General features: G+C 67.1%; 3 protein-coding genes across 3 annotated transcripts; 1 reads left to right on the forward strand and 2 right to left on the reverse strand.

Moving 5' to 3' along the window:
• Positions 1-1,949, forward strand: CGREF1 (cell growth regulator with EF-hand domain 1). The gene is made up of 5 exons (XM_058021765.1): positions 1-83; positions 469-540; positions 971-1,041; positions 1,122-1,243; positions 1,320-1,949. Exons 1-5 carry the CDS (start codon positions 1-3, stop codon positions 1,947-1,949), a joined length of 978 nt encoding a protein of 325 aa, XP_057877748.1.
• Positions 1,950-2,313: 364 nt separating this feature from the next.
• KHK (ketohexokinase) lies at positions 2,314-5,920 on the reverse strand. Its single transcript, XM_058020995.1, has 8 exons — positions 5,805-5,920; positions 5,490-5,606; positions 5,209-5,343; positions 4,507-4,579; positions 4,242-4,388; positions 3,523-3,611; positions 3,297-3,454; positions 2,314-2,460 (listed from the first exon to the last, which is right to left on the reverse strand). Exons 1-8 carry the CDS (start codon positions 5,918-5,920, stop codon positions 2,375-2,377), a joined length of 921 nt encoding a protein of 306 aa, XP_057876978.1. The 3' UTR covers positions 2,314-2,374.
• Positions 5,921-14,965: 9,045 nt separating this feature from the next.
• EMILIN1 (elastin microfibril interfacer 1) lies at positions 14,966-22,358 on the reverse strand. Its single transcript, XM_058021358.1, is given in 9 exon segments — positions 14,966-15,297; positions 15,831-15,965; positions 16,249-16,266; positions 16,379-16,486; positions 17,177-17,904; positions 17,906-18,770; positions 19,146-19,354; positions 19,937-20,062; positions 22,207-22,358. Coding segments are annotated over 9 exon segments (2,673 nt in total).

Below are 22,358 nucleotides of genomic sequence, written 5' to 3' on the forward strand. Positions count from 1 at the left end.
ATGAGGAACCCGCCGGTGATGCTGCTGCTGCTCCTGGTGCTGGGGCCGGCGGCGTGGGCTGCCCCCAGGGCGGGCACCGACAGGTACTGGGGCACGGCCGAGGGAGGGCAGAGCTGTGGAGCACAGGGGAGGCAGAGCTGTGGGGAACAGGGAAGGCAGAGCTGTGGGGCACAGCCAAGGCAGAGCTGTGGGGAACAGCCAAGGCAGAGCTGTGGGGAACAGCCAAGGCAGAGCTGTGGGGCACAGGGAAGGCAGAGCTGTGGGGCACAGGGGAGGCAGAGCTGTGGTGTTTCCGTGGCTGCAGGGACACAGGGGGAGCTCAAGGTGGCCATGGCAGGGGCAAACACGGGGGCCCGAGCTGCACAGCGAGGGCTGGGACCCCTGGATCTGTGGGGGCCGTCGGTGGGGGGCATCAGGCCTGGTGGGCAGCCCCAGGGCACAGGGGACCAAGCCCTGTCTCTCGGCCAGGCCTGAGCCCCCCGTGGCCACAACCGTGGATCCCCAGCCCGACCCGCTGAGCCTGGAGCCGCCGGCCCTGCTGTGAGTGCCCGCCCTGCCCTAGTGTGAGTGTGAGTGTGAGTGTGAGTGCCTGCCCTGCCCTGGTGTGAGTGTGAGTGTGAGTGTGAGTGTGTGAGTGCCTGCCCTGCCGTGAGTGTGAGTGTGAGTGTGAGTGTGAGTGCCTGTCCTGCCGTGAGTGTGAGTGTGAGTCCCTGCCCCGGTGTGAGTGTGAGTCCCTGCCCTGGTGTGAATCCCTGTCCTGCTGTGAGTGTGAATCCCTGCCCCGGTGTGAATCCCTGCCCTGGTGTGAATCCCTGTCCTGGTGTGAATCCCTGTCCTGGTGTGAATCCCTGTCCTGCCGTGAGTCCCTGCCCTGGGGACCCCCCCCCGGCCCGGGGCTGAGCGTGGGGCTGGGGGCACAGCCCGGGGGTGGCAGGGACAGTGCCCAGCCTGCCCAGCCCTGCTCCCCCAGGCTGCTCTGGAGCGCCGTGCAGAGCCTGGGGCCCCCGCAGCAGGACGTGCAGGCCATGACACGGGAGCAGGGTAAGGCCATGGGGGTGTGATGGGGGCTGAGGGGCTGGTAGAGCCAGGGACCCCAGCCCCACAGCCCCTGTACCCCACAGCCCTGCTCTACCTCTTTGTGCTCCACGACCACGACCAGAGCAGGCGCCTGGACGGGCTGGAGCTGCTGCAGCTGCTTGGCACGGTGCTGGCCCAGGCTGGGGGGCAGCCAGACCCCGACACGGTGGGTGCCAAGGGACGGCTCCTCACGCCCCCCCGAGCCCTGGGCCCAGCCCTCATCCTGATCCCCACCCCTGCAGGTGGCTGCGCTGGTGGACAAAGCCCTGGCAAGGCAGGACCTGAATGGGGATGGGCTGCTGGACCCCTCCGAGCTGCTGGAGCCCCCCGAGGCGCCCTTGTCTGGCCAGGACAGGGGTCCCCCAGGACAGCCCCCACGGGAGCAGCAGGCAGGGCTTGGGGCTGTGCCTGGGGAGGGCACGGAGGTGCCAAGGCAGGACCTGGGGTTGAAAAGCCCAGGACAGGCAGTCCCCGAGGCTGGAGAGCCCCAGACTGGAGTGTCTGAGGATGGAGAGCCCCAGACTGGAGCCCCTGAGGCTGGAGAGCCCCAGACTGGAGCCCCTGAGGCTGGAGAGCCCCAGACTGGAGTGTCTGAGGATGGAGAGCCCCAGACTGGAGTGTCTGAGGCTGGAGAGCCCCAGACTGGAGCCCCTGAGGATGGAGAGCCCCAGGATGGAGCCCCTGAGGCTGGAGCCCCCAAGCTGGAATCCCTCGAGGTGGAATCTCCCGATGCTGAGGCCGTGGAGGCAGAAGTCGTCCCTGGGGCCCAAGCCCCCAGTAGTGACGCCCCAGAGGAAGAGGAAGCCCCTGAGGCTGAAGGCCCTGAGGAGGAGCAGGCAGCCCCAGCCTGGAGGGACCATGGCGAGGGGTAGGCAGGGGGGCTGTGGGGTGCAGTGCCCCGGCTGCTCCCTGCCCTGCTCAGGGCACAGAGGGGCTGGGGGATGGCCCTGGCCGGGCTGCTGGGGCCGGGGAGGGCTGGGGTCTCCTCTGTAACGCATTGATGGAGAAATAGAGGCACTGCAGGTGACCTTGGCTGTGCTCAGTGCATCCCTGGGGCAGTGGGAGCCAGCCAGGGCACAGAGGGCACAGCCAGGGGACGCGGGAGGCAGCAGTGGTGCACGGGGGGCTTTATTGGGGGCTCTGGGTGCCGTGGAGATGTTGCTGGGTGCAGTGGAGGTGTTGCTGGGTGCCATGGAGATGTGCCGTGGAGATGTGCAGTGGAGATGTGCCGTGGAGATGTGCAGTGTCGCTTGCGCAGGGCTGTGCCCGGGCCCTGCAGAGCTCTCCAGGCACGCGCTCAGACGATGCCATCGAAGCCCTGGACCCCGCATTTCCTGCCTGCGATCCGGCAGCCGAAGGTGAGGGCGTCCTGCAGGCTGCTCCCTGCGGATGGGGCCCGGGATGAACCGCGGCCGTGCCAAACTGAACCGCGGCCGTGCCAAACTGAGCCATGGCTGTGCCAAACTGAGCCGTGGCTGTGCCAAACTGAGCCATGGCTGTGCTGCAGCCGTGCCAAACTGAACCATGCCCGTGCTGTGGCCGTGCCAAACTGAGCCACGGCCATGCCAAACTGAGCCATGGCTGTGCTGCAGCCGTGCCAAACTGAGCCATGGCTGTGCTGCGGCCGTGCCAAACTGAACCGCGGCCGTGCCAAACTGAGCCGTGGCCGTGCCAAACTGAACTGTGGCTGTGCCATGCTAAACTGAACCGTGGCCATGCCAAACTGAACTGTGGCTGTGCCAAACTGAACCGTGGCTGTGCCAAACTGAGCCGTGGCCATGCCATGCTAAACTGAACCGTGGCTGTGCCAAACTGAACCATGGCCATGCCAAACTGAACCACAGCCGTGCCAAACTGAGCCATGGCCGTGCCAAACTGAGCCGTGGCTGTGCTGTGGCCGTGCCAAACTGAGCCGTGGCCATGCCATGCTAAACTGAACCGTGGCTGTGCCTAACTAAACCGTGGCCGTGCCAAACTGAGCTATGGCCGTGCCAAACTGAACCACAGCCGTGCCAAACTGAACTGCAGCCGTGCCAAACTGAACCGTGCCCGTGCTGTGGCTGTGCCAAACTGAACCGTGGCCGTGCCAAACTGAACTGTGGCCACGCTGTGGCCATGCCAAACTGAGCTGTGGCCGTGCCAAACTGAACCGTGCCCGTGCTGTGGCCGTGCCAAACTGAACTGCGGCCATGCTGCGGCCGTGCCACGTCTGTGCCCACCTTCTGCGAGCGCAAAGATGACGGCGGCGTTGAAGGTGTCCCCAGCGCCCAGCGTGTCCACCAGGGTCTCTGGGGGGAAGGCGTCCGAGTGCACCAGCTGCCCGTCGGGCCCCAAGGCATCGGCGCCCTCCTCAGCCCAGGCGCAGATCAGCGTGGCCCTGGGGGAGGGTGAGGTGGGTCTGGGGCGCACCGTGTGCCCCCCGGCCCCTCTCGGGTGCCTCCCTACCCTGGCTGGATGCGGCCCCGCAGCCCCCGCAGTGCCTCGGGGGCCGATCGGTACCCGAAGTGCCGGGCCAGGTCCTTGCTGATGAACACCTGCGGGAGAGGGGCTGGGGAGGGGCAGCCCCGGTACCCCCAGCCCGCTGCGGTGAGATCTGTGTCCTGGTGGGGTCCCCAGAGCCCTCCTGAGCTCCCTGAGCCCACCTGAGCTCCCAGAGCCCACCTGAGCTCCCTGACCCCACCTGAGCTCCCAGAGCCCACCTGAGCTCCCTGACCCCGCCCGAGCTCCCGGACCCCACCTGAGCTCCTGACCCCACCTGAGCTCCCTGACCCCACCCTGAGCTCCCTGACCCCGCCCGAGCTCCCGGACCCCACCTGAGCTCCCAGAGCCCTCCTGAGCTCCCTGACCCCGCCCGAGCTCCCTGACCCCGCCCGAGCTCCCGGACCCCGCCCGAGCTCCCGGACCCCGCCCGCACCCCTCGATCCAAACCCACCCCTGCACCCCCCGAGCCCGACTCCCCCGGAGCAGGAATCCCAACTCCGGCAGCTCTGACCGCTCCTGTCCGACCTCGCCCCCGCCACGCCTTTGGCCTCACCCGGGACAGGGGGTCGGGACAGGGAATCGGGATAGGGGATCGGGACAGGCACTGGGGACAGGTGATCAGGACGGGTGATCGGGACAGGCGATCGGGACAGGGGATCCCGCCCACGGCCCCGGCCCCGCACCACTTGTCCCCGCCCCATCAGAGGCAGCAGCTCCTCCCGCGGCTTCTCCAGCTCCACCGAGACCCGGACCCGCCGCTCCGGCGCCGCCGCCCGGTTGTACCGCTCCAGCCGCTCCAGCATCGCGCCCTGCTCCGCCGCGTTCCGGGCCTGCGGACACGGCTCCGGCATCACCGGGGGATCCCCCCCGGTCCCGGGCTCAGGCACAGCCCGAGGGATTTTCCCCAGCGCCGGGGGTCCCCCAGCACCCCCCGAGCCTCGGGCTCACCTCGAAGTGGATCCACCTGTACTGGGAGAGGTCGACGCGCTCGAAGTCGCGGGCTGTCACGTCGGGCAGCTTCCTGTGGGACGGAGGCCGGGGGGACATGGGGACCCTCCGCCTGTGCCGTGCCCGGGCCGAAGGGCAGCCCCGGGGGCCGCGGAGGGCCCCACGGCACCGGGACAGAGGTGCCGAGGCGGCACCGCCGGGTCAATCATTAATGACGGCACCCTGAGCCGGACTGAAGGGCAGCGCTGGGGCCTGGGGTCAGCCGTGCCCAGCAGCCCCTGAGCCCCCCTGGCACGGCTGAGGGAGCCGGGTTATCCCCGCGGGGCCGCACCGGCTGTCCTGCACTGCGGAGCGGGGGACATCACCCAGTGCCCACCTTTGGGTGGGGACATCACCCCAGTGCCCACCTCCGTGTGGGGATACCAGCTCCGGTCCCCACCTCCGGGTGGGGATACCACCCCAGTGTCCAACCCCGTGTGGAGTACCAGCTCCGGTCCCGGCAGCGGCACCGGCGGTGACAGGGCTGCGGGGACACGGGCCGTGACAGGGCTGCGGGGACACCAAAGGTGACAGGGCTGCGGGATCACGGCCGCTCGCCCCATCCGGCCCTCGGCAGCCCCGGCAGGCAGCGGAGGGGCCCTCGGGGCAGGGCTGGCAGCGCTCGGAGCCGGCCGAGCCCAGCGCTGCCCCCGCCGCCCTTACGTGTCGTGCAGGACGATGGTGCGGGAGCCGCTGGCCGCGTTGACGAGGCAGCAGGCGCAGGGCACCTCTCCGCGGGGCTGCCACGCCACGTGTGCCGTGTCCACCCCCCGGCGCTGGAAATCCGCCGCGATGAAGCTGAGAGCGGACAGGGAGCGGGCTGAGGGCCGCCACCGGAGCCGGGGGACGGGCGGGCGGCCGGGAGCCGCGCCGAGGGGCCCGTGGAGCGCCGGGGCCGGTGCCCCGTGGGTGCGGGAGCCCCGCACATCCCGCACCGCACTTACTCGGCGGCGGGCCCGGGCGCCAGCGAGCCCATGAAGGCGCAGGGCGCTCCCAGCAGCGCCAGCACCGTGCACGAGTTGGAGGCGTTCCCGCCGCGCTGCCAGCGCTGAGAGAGGCACCTGCGGGCGGGAGCTGCCGTGGGCACGGGGCCGGTGCGGGCACACCGGGCACCCCCGCTGCCAGTACCTGGCGGGAGCTGCCGTGGGCACGGGGCCCGTGCGGGCACACCGGGCACCCCCGGGGCCGGTACCTGGCGGGAGCTGCCGTGGGCACGGGGCCCGTGCGGGCACACCGGAGGAGCCCCCCGGTGCCGGTACCTGGTGTCGGAGTCCTCGGCCGGGAAAGCCTCCACCACGCTGATGATGTCCAGGCACACCAGCCCCACGCACATGATCCGCCGCTTCTCCGCCGCGCCGCCCGCCGCTGCCGCCATCCCGGGCCGCTGCCGGGCGGGACCGGGGCCAGGACGGGCCAGGGGCGGGACCGGGTCAGGGACAGGGACGGGCACCGGGGCGGGCACAGGGACGGGCACCGGGGCGGAACCGCGCCGGGAACTGGCACTGCCCTGGCCCCGCCCCCTCGCGCCGCCGCCAATCAGCGCCCCCCGCCCCGCCGGGCCCTCAGGGGGCGTGGTCATGTGGGCCCGCTCCCGGCCACGCCCCCACGGGGAAGGGCGCGCGCGCGGCGGGACCGGGCAGGGGGACAGACGGACACAGGGACAGACAGACACGGGGACAGACGGACACACAGGGACAGACAGGGACAGACGGACACACAGGGACAGACGGACACACAGGGACAGACAGGGACAGACGGACACAGGGACAGACGGACACGGGGACAGACAGGGACAGACGGACAGACAGGGACAGACAGACACACAGGGACAGACAGGGACAGACGGACACGGGGACAGACGGACACACAGGGACAGACAGGGACATAGACACAGGGACATGGACACAGGGACAGATGGACACACGGGGACAGACGGACACGGGAACAGACGGACACAGGGACATGGACACAGGGACAGACAGGGACAGATGGACACACAGGGACACACAGGGACAGGTGGACACACAGGGACAGACAGACACACGGACACACAGGGACAGACGGACACACAGACCTGTGCCACAGACCAGGTTCAACACCTGATAACTCCTTTAGGGCACTGCAGGAGCTCCTCTGGCAGCCGCCAGAGGGACAGATGGACACACAGGGACAGACAGACACACAGGGACACCATAGGGACAGACGGCCAGATGGACACACAGGGACAGACAGACACACGGACACACAGGGACAGACGGACACACGGACCTGTGCCGCAGACCGTGTTTAATCTCTGGTGACTCCTCAGGAGCTCCTCCGGCAGCCGCCAGGGGCAGGGGGTGCCCCGACCCCACAGCCGGAGCGCAGACACGCTCGGGGGGGCTGCTCGCTCGGGGGGCTGCACTGGGGACCCCAAAAGCGGGGTCCAGGGCGGCCAGAGGAGCCCCGGCTGCACCCCGAGCTGTCTGTCCGTGTCTGAGGGGCTGCTGGGCTGCGCAGCCCGAATCCTGCGCCAGCAGCGCCCCAGAGGGAAATGCCAGCTGAAATTTGCTGTATTTGCTTTGTTTTGGTGTCTACACAGGATTCCCGGGCTGTGGTGCTTGTAATGGGGGCTACCCTGTGTGTGTGTCTAAAATCTGTTCCAGGAAGGAAGGAAGGAAGGAAGGAAGGAAGGAAGGAAGGAAGGAAGGAAGGAAGGAAGGAAGGAAGGAAGGAAGGAAGGAAGGAAGGAAGGAAGGAAGGAAGGAAGGAAGGAAGGAAGGAAGGAAGGAAGGAAGGAAGGAAGGAAGGAAGGAAGGAAGGAAGGAAGGAAGGAAGGAAGGAAGGAAGGAAGGAAGGAAGGAAGGAAGGAAGGAAGGAAGGAAGGAAGGAAGGAAGGAAGGAAGGAAGGAAGGAAGGAAGGAAGGAAGGAAGGAAGGAAGGAAGGAAGGAAGGAAGGAAGGAAGGAAGGAAGGAAGGAAGGAAGGAAGGAAGGAAGGAAGGAAGGAAGGAAGGAAGGAAGGAAGGAAGGAAGGAAGGAAGGAAGGAAATCCACATTTTATGATTGGCTTTTCACAAATATTAAAATGAATACTACACGTGTTATGCTGTATTAATTTCTAGTACTGTATTAATCCTTTTTAAGTAGTGTGGCAAATCTAGTTTTGGGCTACAGCATGATATTAAAATAGAAACTCTGTGATGTAAGACACTAAGTGGCTCAAGGAATGGGTGAGATCATCAAGAAATTCCTGGCACAGAGAGAGCAGCAGCAAGACACCAAAATCCCAAAGAGAAGAATTATTGTCTCCTTATCGGGAAGAACCAGAATCCTTCCAGATCCCGAGGAGCTGAACACTGATTTATGAGATGAAGGGAGGAAGCTGGCAATAAACAGAGCAATCCCTGCTTTAAGGGAATGTTTGATCCCTGTATGAGATACGTGAATGTGCTACAGGCTGCTGTTTTGAGGGTTTGTTAGTGAGGTGTGCTCTGGGACAGAGCAGAGCACCCGGGCTCTGTAACTCTTTGTTTTTATTGTCCCTTACTGTCCTGACTCTCATTGTCCAAATTCTTATTGCTCTAATTTGTATTGCTATTTTTATAACCATTTTATTACTACTAAACTTTTAACATTTTAAAAGAAGCTATTGGGAAGTTTTAACCCAAGTGATTTTTCACATCCACCCTGCATGGACAGGGCCATTCCAGGGCTGCTGGGGGGACAGGGACAGTGAGATCTGGGGACACTGATTGTGGGGAACAGCGGGGAACAGAAAAACCCAGCCAGGTGCAAGAGGTCCTTGCCCCTGGTATAACACCTCACAAAAGGGATTGCTTTCTATGTTCTCTTCCTTTTCTGGTAAATTGCTCAGGCAGGACTTTTCGGCTTCTGTCAAATTGGCTATCCTTAAATTTGAGGTGAAGCCCCCCAGGTCCTATGAGGTGTCTTTTCACCTAATTGAGGAGAAGAAACCTCTGGGTTTATTTCCTTTTTAAGGGGACAGAGGAGAGTTTTGTCACTCTGTCAACAAAAGGCACATTCCTATAGTCAGGGGTGCAGTGTGGCTGCCAGAGGGCTCCAGGGCGCTGGGACAGGGGGGTTTCTGTACCACGGACACACAGACAGACAGACAGACAGACAGACACACATGGACATGCAGACACATCTCAGGTGCCTGGAGCGACCTGTTCTAGCGGAGGACGTTCCTGCCCATGGCAGGGGATGGAAAGAGCTCTAAGGTCCCTTCCATGAACCCGAATCGTTCTGCAATTCCACAAAATCCCCGGGGGTTTCTTTGTAAATTCCCTCCCAACCTGAATCGTTCTGCAATTCCACAAAATCCCCAGGGCTTTCTTTGTAAATTCCCTCCCAACCTGAATCGTTCTGCAATTTCACAAAATCCCCAGAGGTTTCTTTGTAAATTCCCTCCCAACCTGAATCGTTCTGCAATTCCCCAAAATCCCCGGGGGTTTCTTGGTCTGGGTCCCTCTTTGGAGGCAGGAGATGTGATTGATCCGTGCCATGGATCCCGGGGATGTGAGAGCCTGGTGCCAAAGCTTCCTTCACTGCTCCCCCAGGCAGCAGCGCTTTGCTGATTCCAGTTTAGAGGGGGAAAAGGGCTGTTCCCTCTCTTGGGAACATGATGGTGCCCGTGTTTGGGGCATTTTCTCTGCAGCTGCCATCCTGGTGCCTCTGCAGCACGGGAGTGAGACTCTGCATTGGAACTGCACCTCTGGAAATGCCCAACACCCTCCCAGGGCTCCCTGCACACCATCCATCCCCAGGGCTCCTCCCGTCCATCCCCAGGCACACGGGACCCCCACCTGGGGGCTTTGGCTTCCTTTTCCTGCCTCTGGCGAGGTCGGGATTGAAGGCACTCGAGGGGATAATTCACATCCAGACTCAGGTGTTGGTTATTTCTTACCTGTGTTAGTGTCACAGCAGTGAGTTCTGCAGTCTTTCATCAGCAAGGCACAAAACGGCCAACTGTCTCTTGGGCCGAATTACCCAATTAAGAAATGACACCTAAATTATTTTCACTTTTAACTCAATAACTGATCCCTCAAAGTCTGCAGGGTGGGCTTTTCTGTCCAGTTACAAAATACCACCCAAACCCATGGAGAAGAAGGTGAAGAAGACAGAGAAGACAGAGAAGACGGAGAAGACGGAGAAGACAAAGAAGAAGATGAAGAAGAAGAAGATGACGACGACGAAGAAGACGAAGAAGTAGAAGAAGAGGAAGAAGAAGAAGAAGAAGAAGAAGAAGAAGAAGAAGAAGAAGAAGAAGAAGAAGAAGAAGGTGAAGAAGAAGAAGAAGAAGAATGAAGTAAAGAAGAAGGAGAAGAAGAAGATGAGGAAGGAGAAGGAGAACCAGGAGAAGAAGGAGAAGAAGGTGAAGAAGAAGGACCAGCCACCACCCTAAAGTCTCCATCTTGCCCCAAATTTATTCCATATTCTAAAACCCCAAGCTCTAAATTTTCCACCCTGTCACATCACACACCTCTACCCAACTCCACACCCACAATCCCAGTGCTCTCAATCAATTCTGGAAGCTTCTCCATGGCCTCAGGTCAAATGCAGTGCTGTCCTGGGGTTCAGAGTCTGTCAGCACAGAAAGTCTGAAATTCCCAGCACAGAAAATCTGAAATTCTCAGCTTCCAGGGCTCCAACACCCAACTAATTAATTAGGAGCCCTCTCACTTCCCAGCAGCTGCAGCAGACCCAGCTGATCTCCCCTGCTCAGGGGCTCGTTGTGAACCTCCCTTCCTGGAGAGCATTCACGGATAGTGAGGGTCAATGGACAACGGATAAAGAATAATCGATAATAGGATTAATCATAATTAACAATAAAGGATAACCTTCCTCAGCTGGCCCAGCCCCACCCTGCTGTGCCCAGAGGAGCTGCAGCACCCCCAGCTCTGCTCTGCCCACCCTGGGGCCTGCAGGAGATTAACCCTGCGGTGACCACGGCAATGCCCCTGCAGTGACCATGGCAATGACCCTGTAGTGACCATGGCAATGACCCTGCTGTGACAAGGGCAATGCCCCTGCAGTGACCATGGCAATGACCCTGCAGTGACCATGACCCTGCAGTGACCATGGCAATGACCCTGTAGTGACCATGGCAATGACCCTGCTGTGACAATGACCCTGCAGTGACCATGGCAATGACCCTGCTGTGACAATGACCCAGCTGTGACCATGGCATTGACCCTGCAGCGACCATGGCAATGACCCAGCTGTGACCATAGCAATGACCCAGCTGTGACCATGGCATTGACCCTGCAGTGACAATGACCCTGCTGTGACAATGGCAATGCCCCTGCAGTGACCATGGCATTGACCCTGCAGTGACCATGGCATTGACCCTGCAGTGACAATGCCCCTGCAGTGACCATGGCAATGCCCCTGCAGTGACCATGGCATTGACCCTGCAGTGACAATGACCCAGCTGTGACAATGACCCTGCAGTGACCATGGCATTGACCCTGCAGTGACCATGGCAATGACCCTGCAGTGACCATGACCCAGCTGTGACAATGACCCTGCAGTGACCATGGCATTGACCCTGTAGTGACCATGACCCTGCAGTGACCATGGCAATGACCCTGCAGTGACAATGCCCCTGCAGTGACCATGGCAATGACCCTGCAGTGACCATGGCATTGACCCTGCAGTGACCATGGCAATGGCCCTGCAGTGACCATGACCCAGCTGTGACAATGACCCTGCAGTGACCATGGCAATGACCCTGCAGTGACCATGACCCAGCTGTGACAATGACCCTGCAGTGACCATGGCAATGACCCAGCTGGACATGGAGTCCAGAGCCCCAGGAGGGGCTGAGGGAGCTGGGAAGGGAATGGAGCCCCAGGAGAGACTGAGGGAGCTGGGAAGGGAATGGAGCCCCAGGAGGGGCTGAGGGAGCTGGGAAGGGAATGGAGCCCCAGGAGGGGCTGAGGGAGCTGGGAAGGGAATGGAGCCCCAGGAGGGGCTGAGGGAGCTGGGAAGGGGCTCAGCCTGGAGAAAAGGAGGCTCAGGAGGGACCTTGTGGCTCTGCACAAGTCCCTGGCAGGAGGGGACAGCCAGGAAACAGGGACAGGACAAGGGGAAATGGCCTCAGGCTGGGCCAGGGCAGGCTCAGGGTGGATGTTGGGAACAATTCCCTCCTGGAAAGGGCTGTCCAGCCCTGGCAGGGTGGATTCCCCATCCCTGGAGGGTTCACAGCCCTGTGGCTGTGGCACTTGGGGACAGGGGCAGAGGTGGCCTGGGCAGTGCTGGGGCTGGTCAGGAACATTCGATGCAATCGTGGCTTTTCCGTGGTTCTAGGAGTTGTAGGAAGACTCTGGCACCCATTTTCCTCATAAACTCTTTCTCCTCATGGTTAGGAGGACAATGATCCTTCTAAGGCTGGTGAATCTCAGAAAGGAACCAGCGGGGATCTCTGCTCCCCTCTGCTCCCCACGGGCAGAGAGGGGCCAGGGCTGTCATGTTCAGTTCCCTCCTCTCCAGGAGCTCCTGGCACGGCTCTGGATCTCCACCTTCTGCTGACAGGGAGAATTTCCCACAGATTCTGCTCACTGTGGGATTTGCTGCCCCGGAGCAGGGCAGGATGAGAGCCCGGCTGTGGGCAGGGATCCCCCTGAGCCTGAAAAAAGCTGAGAAAAGCGGGTCCAGAGGAGGCCACGGAGCTGCTGCAGGGTGGGAGCCAGGCTGGCAGAGCTGGGAATGTCCAGCCTGGAGAAGGATCCAGGGGGAGCTCAGAGCCACTGGCAGGGCCTGAAGGGGCTCCAGGAGAGCTGCAGAGGGACTGGGGACAAGGATGGAGGGACAGGAGCCAGGGAATGGCTCCCACTGCCAGAGGGCAGGGATGGATGGGATCTGGGAATGAGGAATTGTGCCCTGGCAGGGTGGGCAGGCCCTGGCACAGGGTGCCCACCCTGGATCCCTGGCAGTGCCCAAGGCCAGGCTGGACATTGGGACACCCTGGGACAGTGGGAGGTGTCCTTGCCATGGCAAGGGTGGCACTGGGTGGTGCTGAAGGTCTCTTTTCACTGAAGCCAGCCTGGGTTCAATGATATTTCTCACACATTTTTACACTGCGGCGCTGCATTAACAGAACCAGCACTGAGCCTGCCCCACACCAACCAACCCCCAATGAGCTGTGAAAGAGCCCAGACACAGACAGACACACAGACAGACAGACAGACACACGGACAGACAGACAGACAGACACACACACAGACAGACACACAGACACACAGACAGACAGACACACACACAGACAGACACACAGACACACAGACACACAGACACACAGACACACAGACAGACACACACACAGACAGACGGACACACAGACAGACAGACAGACAGACAGACAGATACACAGACAGACAGACAATGCCCCTGGTGCTCACCTGAAGGTGCCAGGAGCACCACCTGGGCACACAAGGCTCCGTCCCAACCTCACCATTAATGGGCTCCCATGGCAGCGGGGGCACAGACCGGGGCTGGAGCCCCCCCCCCCCACCCCTTCCTGGCCCCAAATCCTGAACTTTCTGCACCAAAACTGCCTAAAACTCCAAGGGGGTGCCCCAGACCCAGCCTGGAGCCTGTTCCACCATCGACACCCTGGGACCTTGAACCCCTCCATCCCAACCCTTCCAGGGCACAGGGCTGGGCACAGGGCTGGGCACAGGGGGAGCAGTGCTGGGTACAGTGGGCACACAACTGGGCACAGTGTTGGGCACAGGGGGCACACACAGCTGAGCACACAGCTGGGCACACAGCTGGGCACAGGGGGCACACAGCTGGGCACACAGCTGGGCACAGGGGGAGCAGTGCTGGGTACAGTGGGCACACAGTTGGGCACAGTGTTGGGCACAGGGGGCACACAGCTGGGCACTGTGTTGGGCACGGGGGCACACAGCTGAGCACACAGCTGGGCACAGGGCTGGGCACAGGGGGAGCAGTGCTGGGTACAGTGGGCACACAGCTGGGCACTGTGTTGGGCACGGGGGCACACAGCTGAGCACACAGCTGGGCACAGGGCTGGGCACAGGGGGCACACAGCTGGGCACAGGGCTGGGCACAGGAGGCACACAGCTGGGCACAGTGTTGGGCACAGGGGGCACACAGCTGGGCACACAGCTGGGCACAGAGCTGGGCACAGCCCCCCTGGCACCCCTGCCAGCCCAGCAAACAGCCCTGAAGTGGAGCAATGTCGTTACCCCAGCCGACCCGACACCAGGAGGTGAAAGCCCCCCCAGAGATGAGTTCAGTGACACTGTGGGACCCCCACCCCGGGCAGTGCCCCCCTGTCACCCCCAGCCCAGCCCTCACCTGGGGGCACGGGGGGCTGGAGCTGCCCCAGCACACCCGGGCACGGCACCTGGGGGGTCCCAGCGGCTCCCATCCGGTCACAGCACACCCAAAACAGCTGGAACTGCCCCAACCCCCACCCTGCCGTGTGCCGAGCCGCGATGGAGCTCGGTGGTGACGCGGTGACACCGGGCAGCTCGGAGACACCGGGCAGCTCAGTGACACGGTGGCACCTGGCAGGTCAGTGACATAGTGACACCAGGCAGCTCCGTCACACGGTGACACCGGGCAGCCCGGGAACACAGTGACACGGTGACACCAGGCAGTTTGGTGACACGGTGGCACCTGGCAGCTCGGTGACACCTGGCAACCCAGTGACACGGTGACACCTTGCAGCTCGATCACACGGCGACACACGGCGACACCTGGCAGCCAGCAGCCCCTCCCATCCCCTCCCATCCCTCCCCATCCCCTCCCATCCCCTCCCCATCCCCCTCCCCATCCCCTCCCATCCCCTCCCCATCCCCTCCCCATCCCCATCCCCATCCCCTCCCCATCCCCTCCCATCCCCTCCCATCCCCTCCCATCCCCTCCCCGCCCCTCCCATCCCCTCCCATCCCCATCCCCATCCCCTCCCCATCCCCTCCCTTCCCCTCCCCATCCCCTCCCCATCCCCTCCCATCCCCATCCCCTCCCATCCCCATCCCCTCCCATCCCCTCCCATCCCCTCCCATCCCTCCCCATCCCCTCCCATCCCCATCCCCTCCCCATCCCCTCCCATCCCATCCCCATCCCATCCCCTCCCCATCCCCTCCCATCCCATCCCCATCCCCATCCCCTCCCATCCCCTCCCATCCCCTCCCATCCCCTCCCATCCCTCCCCCATCCCCTCCCCTCCTTTCCCCATCCCCTCCCCGCGCCGAGGCACGCTCCGGAGCCGCGGGTACAAAACCCGGTGCCGCGTGTTTATTGCGGGGCGGTGGGGCCGTGGGGGCGGTGCGGGCCGGAGTGCGGGCCGGCGGGGGCGGGGGTGCGATAAATAACGGGGTGGGGGTCCCGGCGGGCGGGGGGACCCCGGGCCCGGCCGTGCCCCTCGCGGGGGCCGCCCCCGCCCTAGGGCTCCTCGGGGCCGTAGAGCAGCGCGGCGCTGAAGGCCGTGAGCGGCTCGTCGGGGGCGTGCGCCAGGCGCCCCGACACCAGGTCCACGCAGAGCGTCTCGCCCGCGGCCAGCGGCAGCAGCAGGCTGAACACGCCCAGCGCCCCGGGGCTCGGGCCCCGCGCCGCCACCGGGCCCTTCTCCAGCGCCTCGGGCTGGAAGCCGGCCGAGTCCAGGCGGGCGATGCCGTGCCCGGAGCGGGACAGCACGGCCTCCAGCGCCTCGCCCCGGTGCCCCGTGAGCACGGCGCTCACCAGGTACCGCCCGGGCACCGGCACCGTGAACGTGCCTGCGGCGGGAACGGCGGTCAGGGACCCGCCGGGGGGCCCGGTGCCCCCAGAGCGGCGCCCCAAGGCCGGGGGGGGATCCCGGGGCGGGCAGGCACCGCCCGAGAGCCCCGGGCTGGCAGCACACATCGCGCCCCCGTGACTCTGCAGCCCCACAGCCCCTGGTGCGGCATCCCACAAACGCCCACAGCCCCTGGTGTGGCATCCTTCACCCCACAAACACCCCAAAGCTCCTGGTGCGGCATCCCTTAACCCACAAACACCCCACAGCCCCTACTGCAGCACCCCACAAACACCCAGAGCCCCTGGTGCAGATCCCTCACCCCACAAACACCCCACAAACACCCCACAGCCCCTGGTGTGGCATCCCTTAACCCCACAAACACCCACAGCCCCTACTGCAGCACCCCACAAACACCCCACAGCCCCCGGTGCAGATCCCTCACCCCACAAACACCCCACAAACACCCACAGCCCCTACTGCAGCACCCCACAAACGCCCCACAGCCCCCGGAGCACCCCCGTGGGCCCTCACCCGTCTCGGGGTCGTAGGCGCCGCCGTCGTTGAGCAGCACGTGGTCGAAGGGGACGGTGCCCGGCTCCGAGCGCTGCGTGCTCAGCGCGGCCGAGAAGGCGACGCGGGGCACCGAGCCCGGCTCCCCGACCGGGCCTGGGCAGGGGCAGCGTCAGGCGCGGCCGGGCCGCCTCCGTCACCCCCTGTGCGACCCCGCAGCCACGGCCCACACCCACACCTGCCCCTTCAGTGTCCGTGCCCCCCGACCCCGTCCCCAGCGCCCCCAGCGCCCCCAGCGCCCCCAGCGCCCCGGGCACCCTGTGCCTCCCCGTGCCAGCCCAGACTGCTCTGCTCCCCTTGCAAGCCCCCAGCCCGCAGCCCCCCGGTTCCCCACATGCCCCCGTGCCCCTCCCCGCACCCCAAGCCCCCCCAGCCCTACCTCTCTCTCCGGGCAGCCCTGCAGGGAGGATGAGGAGGGGCTGCTCAGGGCCAGCTTGGGGCAGGATCCCCAGGGACGGGGTCCAGCCACGCCAGCGTGGTCGGGGGCGCACGGGGGGGCTGAGCCTTACCGGGGGGGCCCACAGGACCCTGCTCTCCATCCTTGCCAGGGGGCCCAGAGGGGCCGGGAGGGCCCGTCTCGCCCATGGGGCCCGCAGGTCCAGGGGGGCCAGGGGGGCCTGGAGGGAGGAGGGTGTTAGAGCCACCTTGGCCCCACGGCCAGTGCCCCACGTGTGATGTCCCCTTGTCCCCACACACTGCAGCCCCACAGCCAGGACCCTGCTGGGGTCCTGTGCCCCACAGCACAGCGTCCCCAGCCAAGGCCCTGCGTCCCCACAGCCACTGCAGCGCTCCTGGTGACCCCGTGCCCCACATCCCTGTGTCCCCTTGTGTCCCCACATCCCCATGTCCCCACATCCCTGTGTCCCCTTGTTGTCCCCATATCCCCATGTCCCCACATCTCCGTGTCCCCTTGTGTCTCTACATCTCCACATCCCTGTGTCCCCACATCCCCATGCCCCACATCCCTGTGTCCCCTTGTGTCCCCCCATCCCCATGTCCCCACATCCCTGTGTCCCCTTATGTCCTTACATCTCCACATCTCTGTCCCCACATCCCCGTGTCTCCTTGTGTCTCCACATCTCCACATCCCCACATCCCCATATCCCCGCATCCCCTCATGTCCCCACATCCCTGTGTCCCCTCGTGTCCCCACACCCCCGTGTCCCCACACCTCCAGCACCGTTCCCGCAGCCCCACCTGCCCCCCACGCCCCACAACCCCCCATCCCCTGCACGCCCCGTCCCCCCGCAGTGCCGCAGGTCCCCGCACGCCCCCCCATCCCCCGGTGTCCCCCCGTGTCCCCGCACCGGGTCTCTCCAGCCGCGCCAGGCGCTGCAGCTCCCCGCGCAGGTGGCCCAGGCTGGCGTTGAGGGCGCCGAGCCGGGCCGGCAGCTCCAGCGCCTTGTCCAGCAGGGCGGCGTGGCCGCGGGCCGTGGCGTTCAGCTCCCGCACGGCGCCCCAGAGCCCCGCCACGTGCCGGCCCAGCCCCTCGCGGAGGCCGCGCAGCCCCCCGGCCACGGCCTCCAGCTGCTCGCAGACCCCCTCGAGCTTGGCCACGCGCGGCTCCAGCCCCGCGGGGCAGCCCCCGGCCCGCGCCAGCTCCCGCGCCAGCGCCTCCAGCCGCTCCTCGCTCTCCGCCTGCCGCGCCGCCGCCGCCGCCGCCGCCCGGTCCAGCTCGGCCACCACGCGGTCGGTGGCGGCGCTCAGCTGCCGCTGCCGCGCGTCCTGCTCGTCCAGCGCGTCCTGCAGCCCCTCCACCGTGGCGTTGAGGCCGCTCAGGGCCGCCAGCGCCGCCGCCAGCTCCCCGCGCAGCGCCCGCAGCTCCGACGGGGACGGGCCCCCGAAGACGCCGAAGCCTTCGAGCGGCGCCTCCGGCTCCTCCTCGGGCTCGGCGGGGCCGGGCGGGAGCGGCTCCGGCTGCCGGGGGAGCGGCGGGGCGCAGGGCCGGGCGCAGGGCTCGGCGCTCAGCTGCTCCAGAGCCGCCTCCAGCCGCCCCGTCCGGTTGCGGAGCCGCTCCAGCGCCTCGGCCAGCGCCTGCCCCCCGCAGCCCGCCCAGGCTCCCGGCCGGCCCGTGCTCCCAGAGCGCCTCGGTGTCCCCGGCCGGGCACGGGGGCCCGCAGCGGGCCAGCAGCCCCTCGAGCTGCTCCAGGCGCGCTCCGCGCTGCGCCCCGCTGGCCGCCAGCCCCTCCACGGCCCGGCTGAGGTTGGCCAGGCGCCCCGGCAGCCCGGCCGGCCGCCCCTCGGGCTCGGAGGGCCACGGGCCGGCGCGGGAAGCGTTCAGCCGCCCCTCCAGCTCGGCCAGCCGCCGCGCCAGCACCGGGCCCTGCCCCGGCCCCGGGCCCGCCGCCGGCACCGGCAGCCCCTGCAGGCGCCGCTCCAGCTCGGCCAGGCGGCGGAGCACGTCCGGGGCCGGGGGAGCGGCCGGGGCGGGGGCCAGGCGGCTGCTCAGGCTGCTGATGTGCCTCTGCACCGACTCCACCGCGTCCCTGTTGCGCTGGTCCACCGACTCCACCAGCTTCTCCAGCGCCCGCATCCGCTCCCGGTGCTCGGCCGCCTGCCGCCGCAGCCCCTCGGTGCCGGCGGTGCAGGCGGCGCACAGCTCCTGCAGCCGCTGCTCCAGCTCGTCCAGCGCCGCCGCGCCCGCGGCCCCCGGAGCCCCCGCGCCGTCCCGGCCGCCCTCGGCGCGCTGCAGGCGGCTCTCCAGCTCCTCCAGGCGCCGCTGCAGGTGGCTCAGCGCCTCCCGCACCTCGGACCTCTCCGCGTCCGCCGCCTGCTGCCCCCCGGGCTGCCCCTCCACGGCCGCCCGCGGCGGCTCCTGCCCGGCCCGCAGCTCCTCCAGCTGCTCGCTCAGCCGCCGCACCTGCTCCTCCAGCCGCCGCACCTTCTCCGTGTCCCCGCCGCCTGCCGAGCGCCGCCGGCGTCAGGGACAGGGACAGGCCGCACACAGCGTGTCCCTGCATCCCCCCATCCCCAAATCCCCCGCATCCCCCTCATCCCTCATCCCCCACATCCTCACATACCCCGCATCCCCGCATCCCCGCATACCCCCCGCATCCCCCGCATCCCCCACATCCCCTGCATCTCCGCATCCCCCCATCCCTCACATCCCCCCCATCCCTCATCCCTCATCCCCCACATTCCCGCATCCCCCCCATCCTCCCCGCATCCCTCACATCCCCACATCCCCCTCGTCCCTCATCCCCACATCACCTGCATCCCCCACAAACCCCACATCCCCACATCCCCCACATCCCCGCATCCCCGGCCCAGCTGTACCTTCGCCCCCCAGGCCGCTGAGGGGGTTGCCGAAGCCGGAGAGCGTGGGGCGGCCGGGCTGGGCCGGGGGGCGGCCGGTGGGCTGCGGGGCCGCTGGAGCGGGGCCCTGGCTGCAGTCCGGCCCCGAGTAGCCCTGGCAGCAGCGCCAGGCCAGCTCCGACACCGTGCGCTGCGACACCTTGTAGCGGGGCCGGAGGAAGCTGCGGTACCTGCCGGGGGACGGGACGGGACGGGGCTGGGGGAGCCGGGAGGGGCGCGGGGCTGCCCCGGAGAGCCGGAGCCAGCACAGGCTGCGGCTCCACCCGCGCTCAGCGGCCGGGGGGGCCGCCCTGCCCAGCCCTGTCACCCTGCACCAGTGCCAACACCACCCCGGGGCCATCCCAGCGCTGGCCAGAGAGCCGCGGGGTGCCCAAGGCTCTGCTGCACGTTATGGGGGGGGACAGTGTCACCCTCCGGTCACCCTCCGGTCACCCTCCGGCCCAGAGAGCCGCGGGGTGCCCCAGGGCTCTGCTGCACATCACGGGGGGGACAGTGTCACCCTCTGGTCACCCTCTGGTCACCCTCCGGTCACTCTCCGGCCCAGAGAGCCGGGGGTGCCCCAGCGCTCCGGCCGCACGTGATGGAGGGGACAGTGTCCGGTCACCGCCTGAGGTCGCTGACTCTTGCGCAAAAGCAAACATGACCCCGCCGTGGGTAAACACCGGCGGCGGCGGCGGCGCGGCCCGCCCTGGCTCTGTGCCGGCCCCCCCAGAACGCGCCGAGCCCCCCAGAGCCCTCCCGGCCCCACTCACGCCAGGACTCGGGGGCACTGGAGCTGCCCCCAGGGGCAGGGCTGATAGTCCGGCTTGATGAAGCTCTCGACGCCATCCTCCACCACACAGCTCACGCTGCGGGTCACCACGTAGGCACACCAGTTCCTGCCGGAGAGAGCGGGTCAGGGCACACGGTGCCGCCCCGGTACACACCGGGCATCGTCCTGGTACGGACCGAGCACGGCACACACCGGGCACCATCTGGGCACCGCCTGGGCACACACCGAGCACTGTCGGGGCACCCAGGAGGCATCATCCCGGCACGGAGCAGCCACTGGAGCTGCCCTGGCATGGAGCTAGCACCATCCCAGCACAGCCCTGCGCAGCATCCCGGCACACCCCGGGCATTGTCCTGGCGGGCAGCAGGCACCAGGCGTGACCCCGGCAGAGACACAGCCACACGCCCTGCCCCAGGCCTCCCGTGGCACCCTGCAGCTCCCCGGGCATCCCCCGCATCCCCCGGCGCGCTCCCGTGCCTGCCCAACCAGCCCCACCGGTAGCACCGTCACGGCCCGGTGCGGGTTAATGGGCCGGATCCTGCTCCAGCACGGCCTCAGCCGATCCTGGCCACCCCTGCAGCTCCGGCTGCAGCCCCCAGCCCTGGCTGCCCTCGGGAGCCCCGCAGGGATGGGCTCTGCCGGGAGTAGGGTGCCCACACCCCATCGCACCGTGCCGTGCATCCTGCCTGGCCCAGGGAGGGACCCTGAGCGCTGCCCCGTGTGTGATCCCGTGTGCTGCCCCATGTGTGACACCGTGTGTCCCTGCCCCTCCGTGCTGCCCCATGTGTGACACCGTGTGTTCCTGCCCCATCAGTGATCCCGTGTGTTCCTGCCCCTCCGTGCTGCCCCATGTGTGACCCCCGTGCTGCCCCATGTGTAATCCCGTGTTCCTGCCCCTCCGCGCTGCCCCATGTATAACCCCGTGTTCCTGCCCCTCCGCGCTGCCCCATGTGTGACCCCGTGTTCCTGCCCCTCCGCGCTGCCCCGTGTATAACCCCGTGTTCCTGCCCCTCCGTGCTGCCCCATGTATAACCCCGTGTTCCTGCCCCTCCGTGCTGCCCCATGTATAACCCCGTGTTCCTGCCCCTCCGTGCTGCCCCATGTATAACCCCGTGTTCCTGCCCCTCCGTGCTGCCCCATGTATAACCCCGTGTTCCTGCCCCTCCGTGCCCGCGGCAGCCCCGCACCGGTCCCAGCGTGGCGCCCCAGGCCGCGGGACCCCCCAGCCCCCCCGCGTGGGACCGCAGCCTGGCCCCCGCTGCCGGGACCCCGTCCTCGCAGCCTTATATGGTCGGGCCCCGCCGCCCGGGCCCCGGTCGGGCCCCCCGGCCCCACCGGGCAGCCCCCCGGGGAGCGGCCCCCGGCGCTGGGTCCCCCCGCGGGGCCCCGGTGCGGCGGCCGGTTCCCGTCAGCCCGGCTGGTTCCCCTCAGGCCCCGGCTGGATTCCAGCTCCTCCCCGGGGGCCGCCGGGAATTCCTGCGCCGACCGACGGCCCCCCTCTTCTCCCCCATCCCCTCCCAGCCCCGCACCCGCGAGGCCCCGCGACCCCCGGGCTGCCCTGGGGTCCCACGACCCGCTCCGGGGCTGTCCCCGTGCCGGGCGAGGGATGGGACCAGAGCTGCCCTAAGGGGCAGGATCTGGGGGCACCCCCGCGCTCCCCGAGCCGCGGGGACGGAGCGCCGCACGCCCCGACCCGTGCAGAGCCCCCCGAGCCCCCCGAGCCGCACGGAAAGGCTCCACCGCGCCCGTGCCCCACGGCGGACCGGGGGTGCCCCTGCCCGGGTTCCCCGCGCCGCGGCCGGTCCCGCCATCCCCCCGGGGCCGGGGCAGTCCCAGCCCTGATGTGTCCGCGCTGAACGCGCCGTGACCCCAACCCAGCGCGGGGCCGCCCCCAGCCCCGCAGCGCCCCGAGCCCCGGCCCCGCGCTACGGGACGGGCAGAGGGCGGCTCCGGGCCCGGCGCCCCTCTCCGGCACCGCTGACCCACGCGGGATGCGGAGCAGCGGGGACCGGCCCGCCATCCCCGGCCCCGCCGCACCGGCGGCCCCGGCCCTCCACGTGCGCCCGCTGCCCGCCCGCCCCGGGGACCCCCGCCGGTCCCGCCGCCCCCCGCGCTGGACGTGGCACGTGCCGGTGCCTGCCCGGCGCCGGGGCTCCCGTGGCAGCGGGGTGGGGGCTGCGCTCCGTGTCCCCGCCGCCGCCCGCTGTGTCCCGGTGTGTCCCGGTGCGTCCCGGCGCTCGCGGCTCCTACCTGTGCCGGCTGGCGGCCCGGGCACCGCTGTGGGCCGCGGCCGGGCCGGGGGCGAGCGGGGCGGCCCCGCCGGTGTAGAGGCTGTACCGGGGGGGGAAGTTGGCGGCCAGGGCCTGCGCGGCCAGGAGGCACGGCCAGAGCCACGGTGCCAT

Source organism: Melospiza georgiana, chromosome 3 (genome assembly GCF_028018845.1).
Source record: "Melospiza georgiana isolate bMelGeo1 chromosome 3, bMelGeo1.pri, whole genome shotgun sequence".
Lineage (NCBI taxonomy): Eukaryota > Metazoa > Chordata > Aves > Passeriformes > Passerellidae > Melospiza > Melospiza georgiana.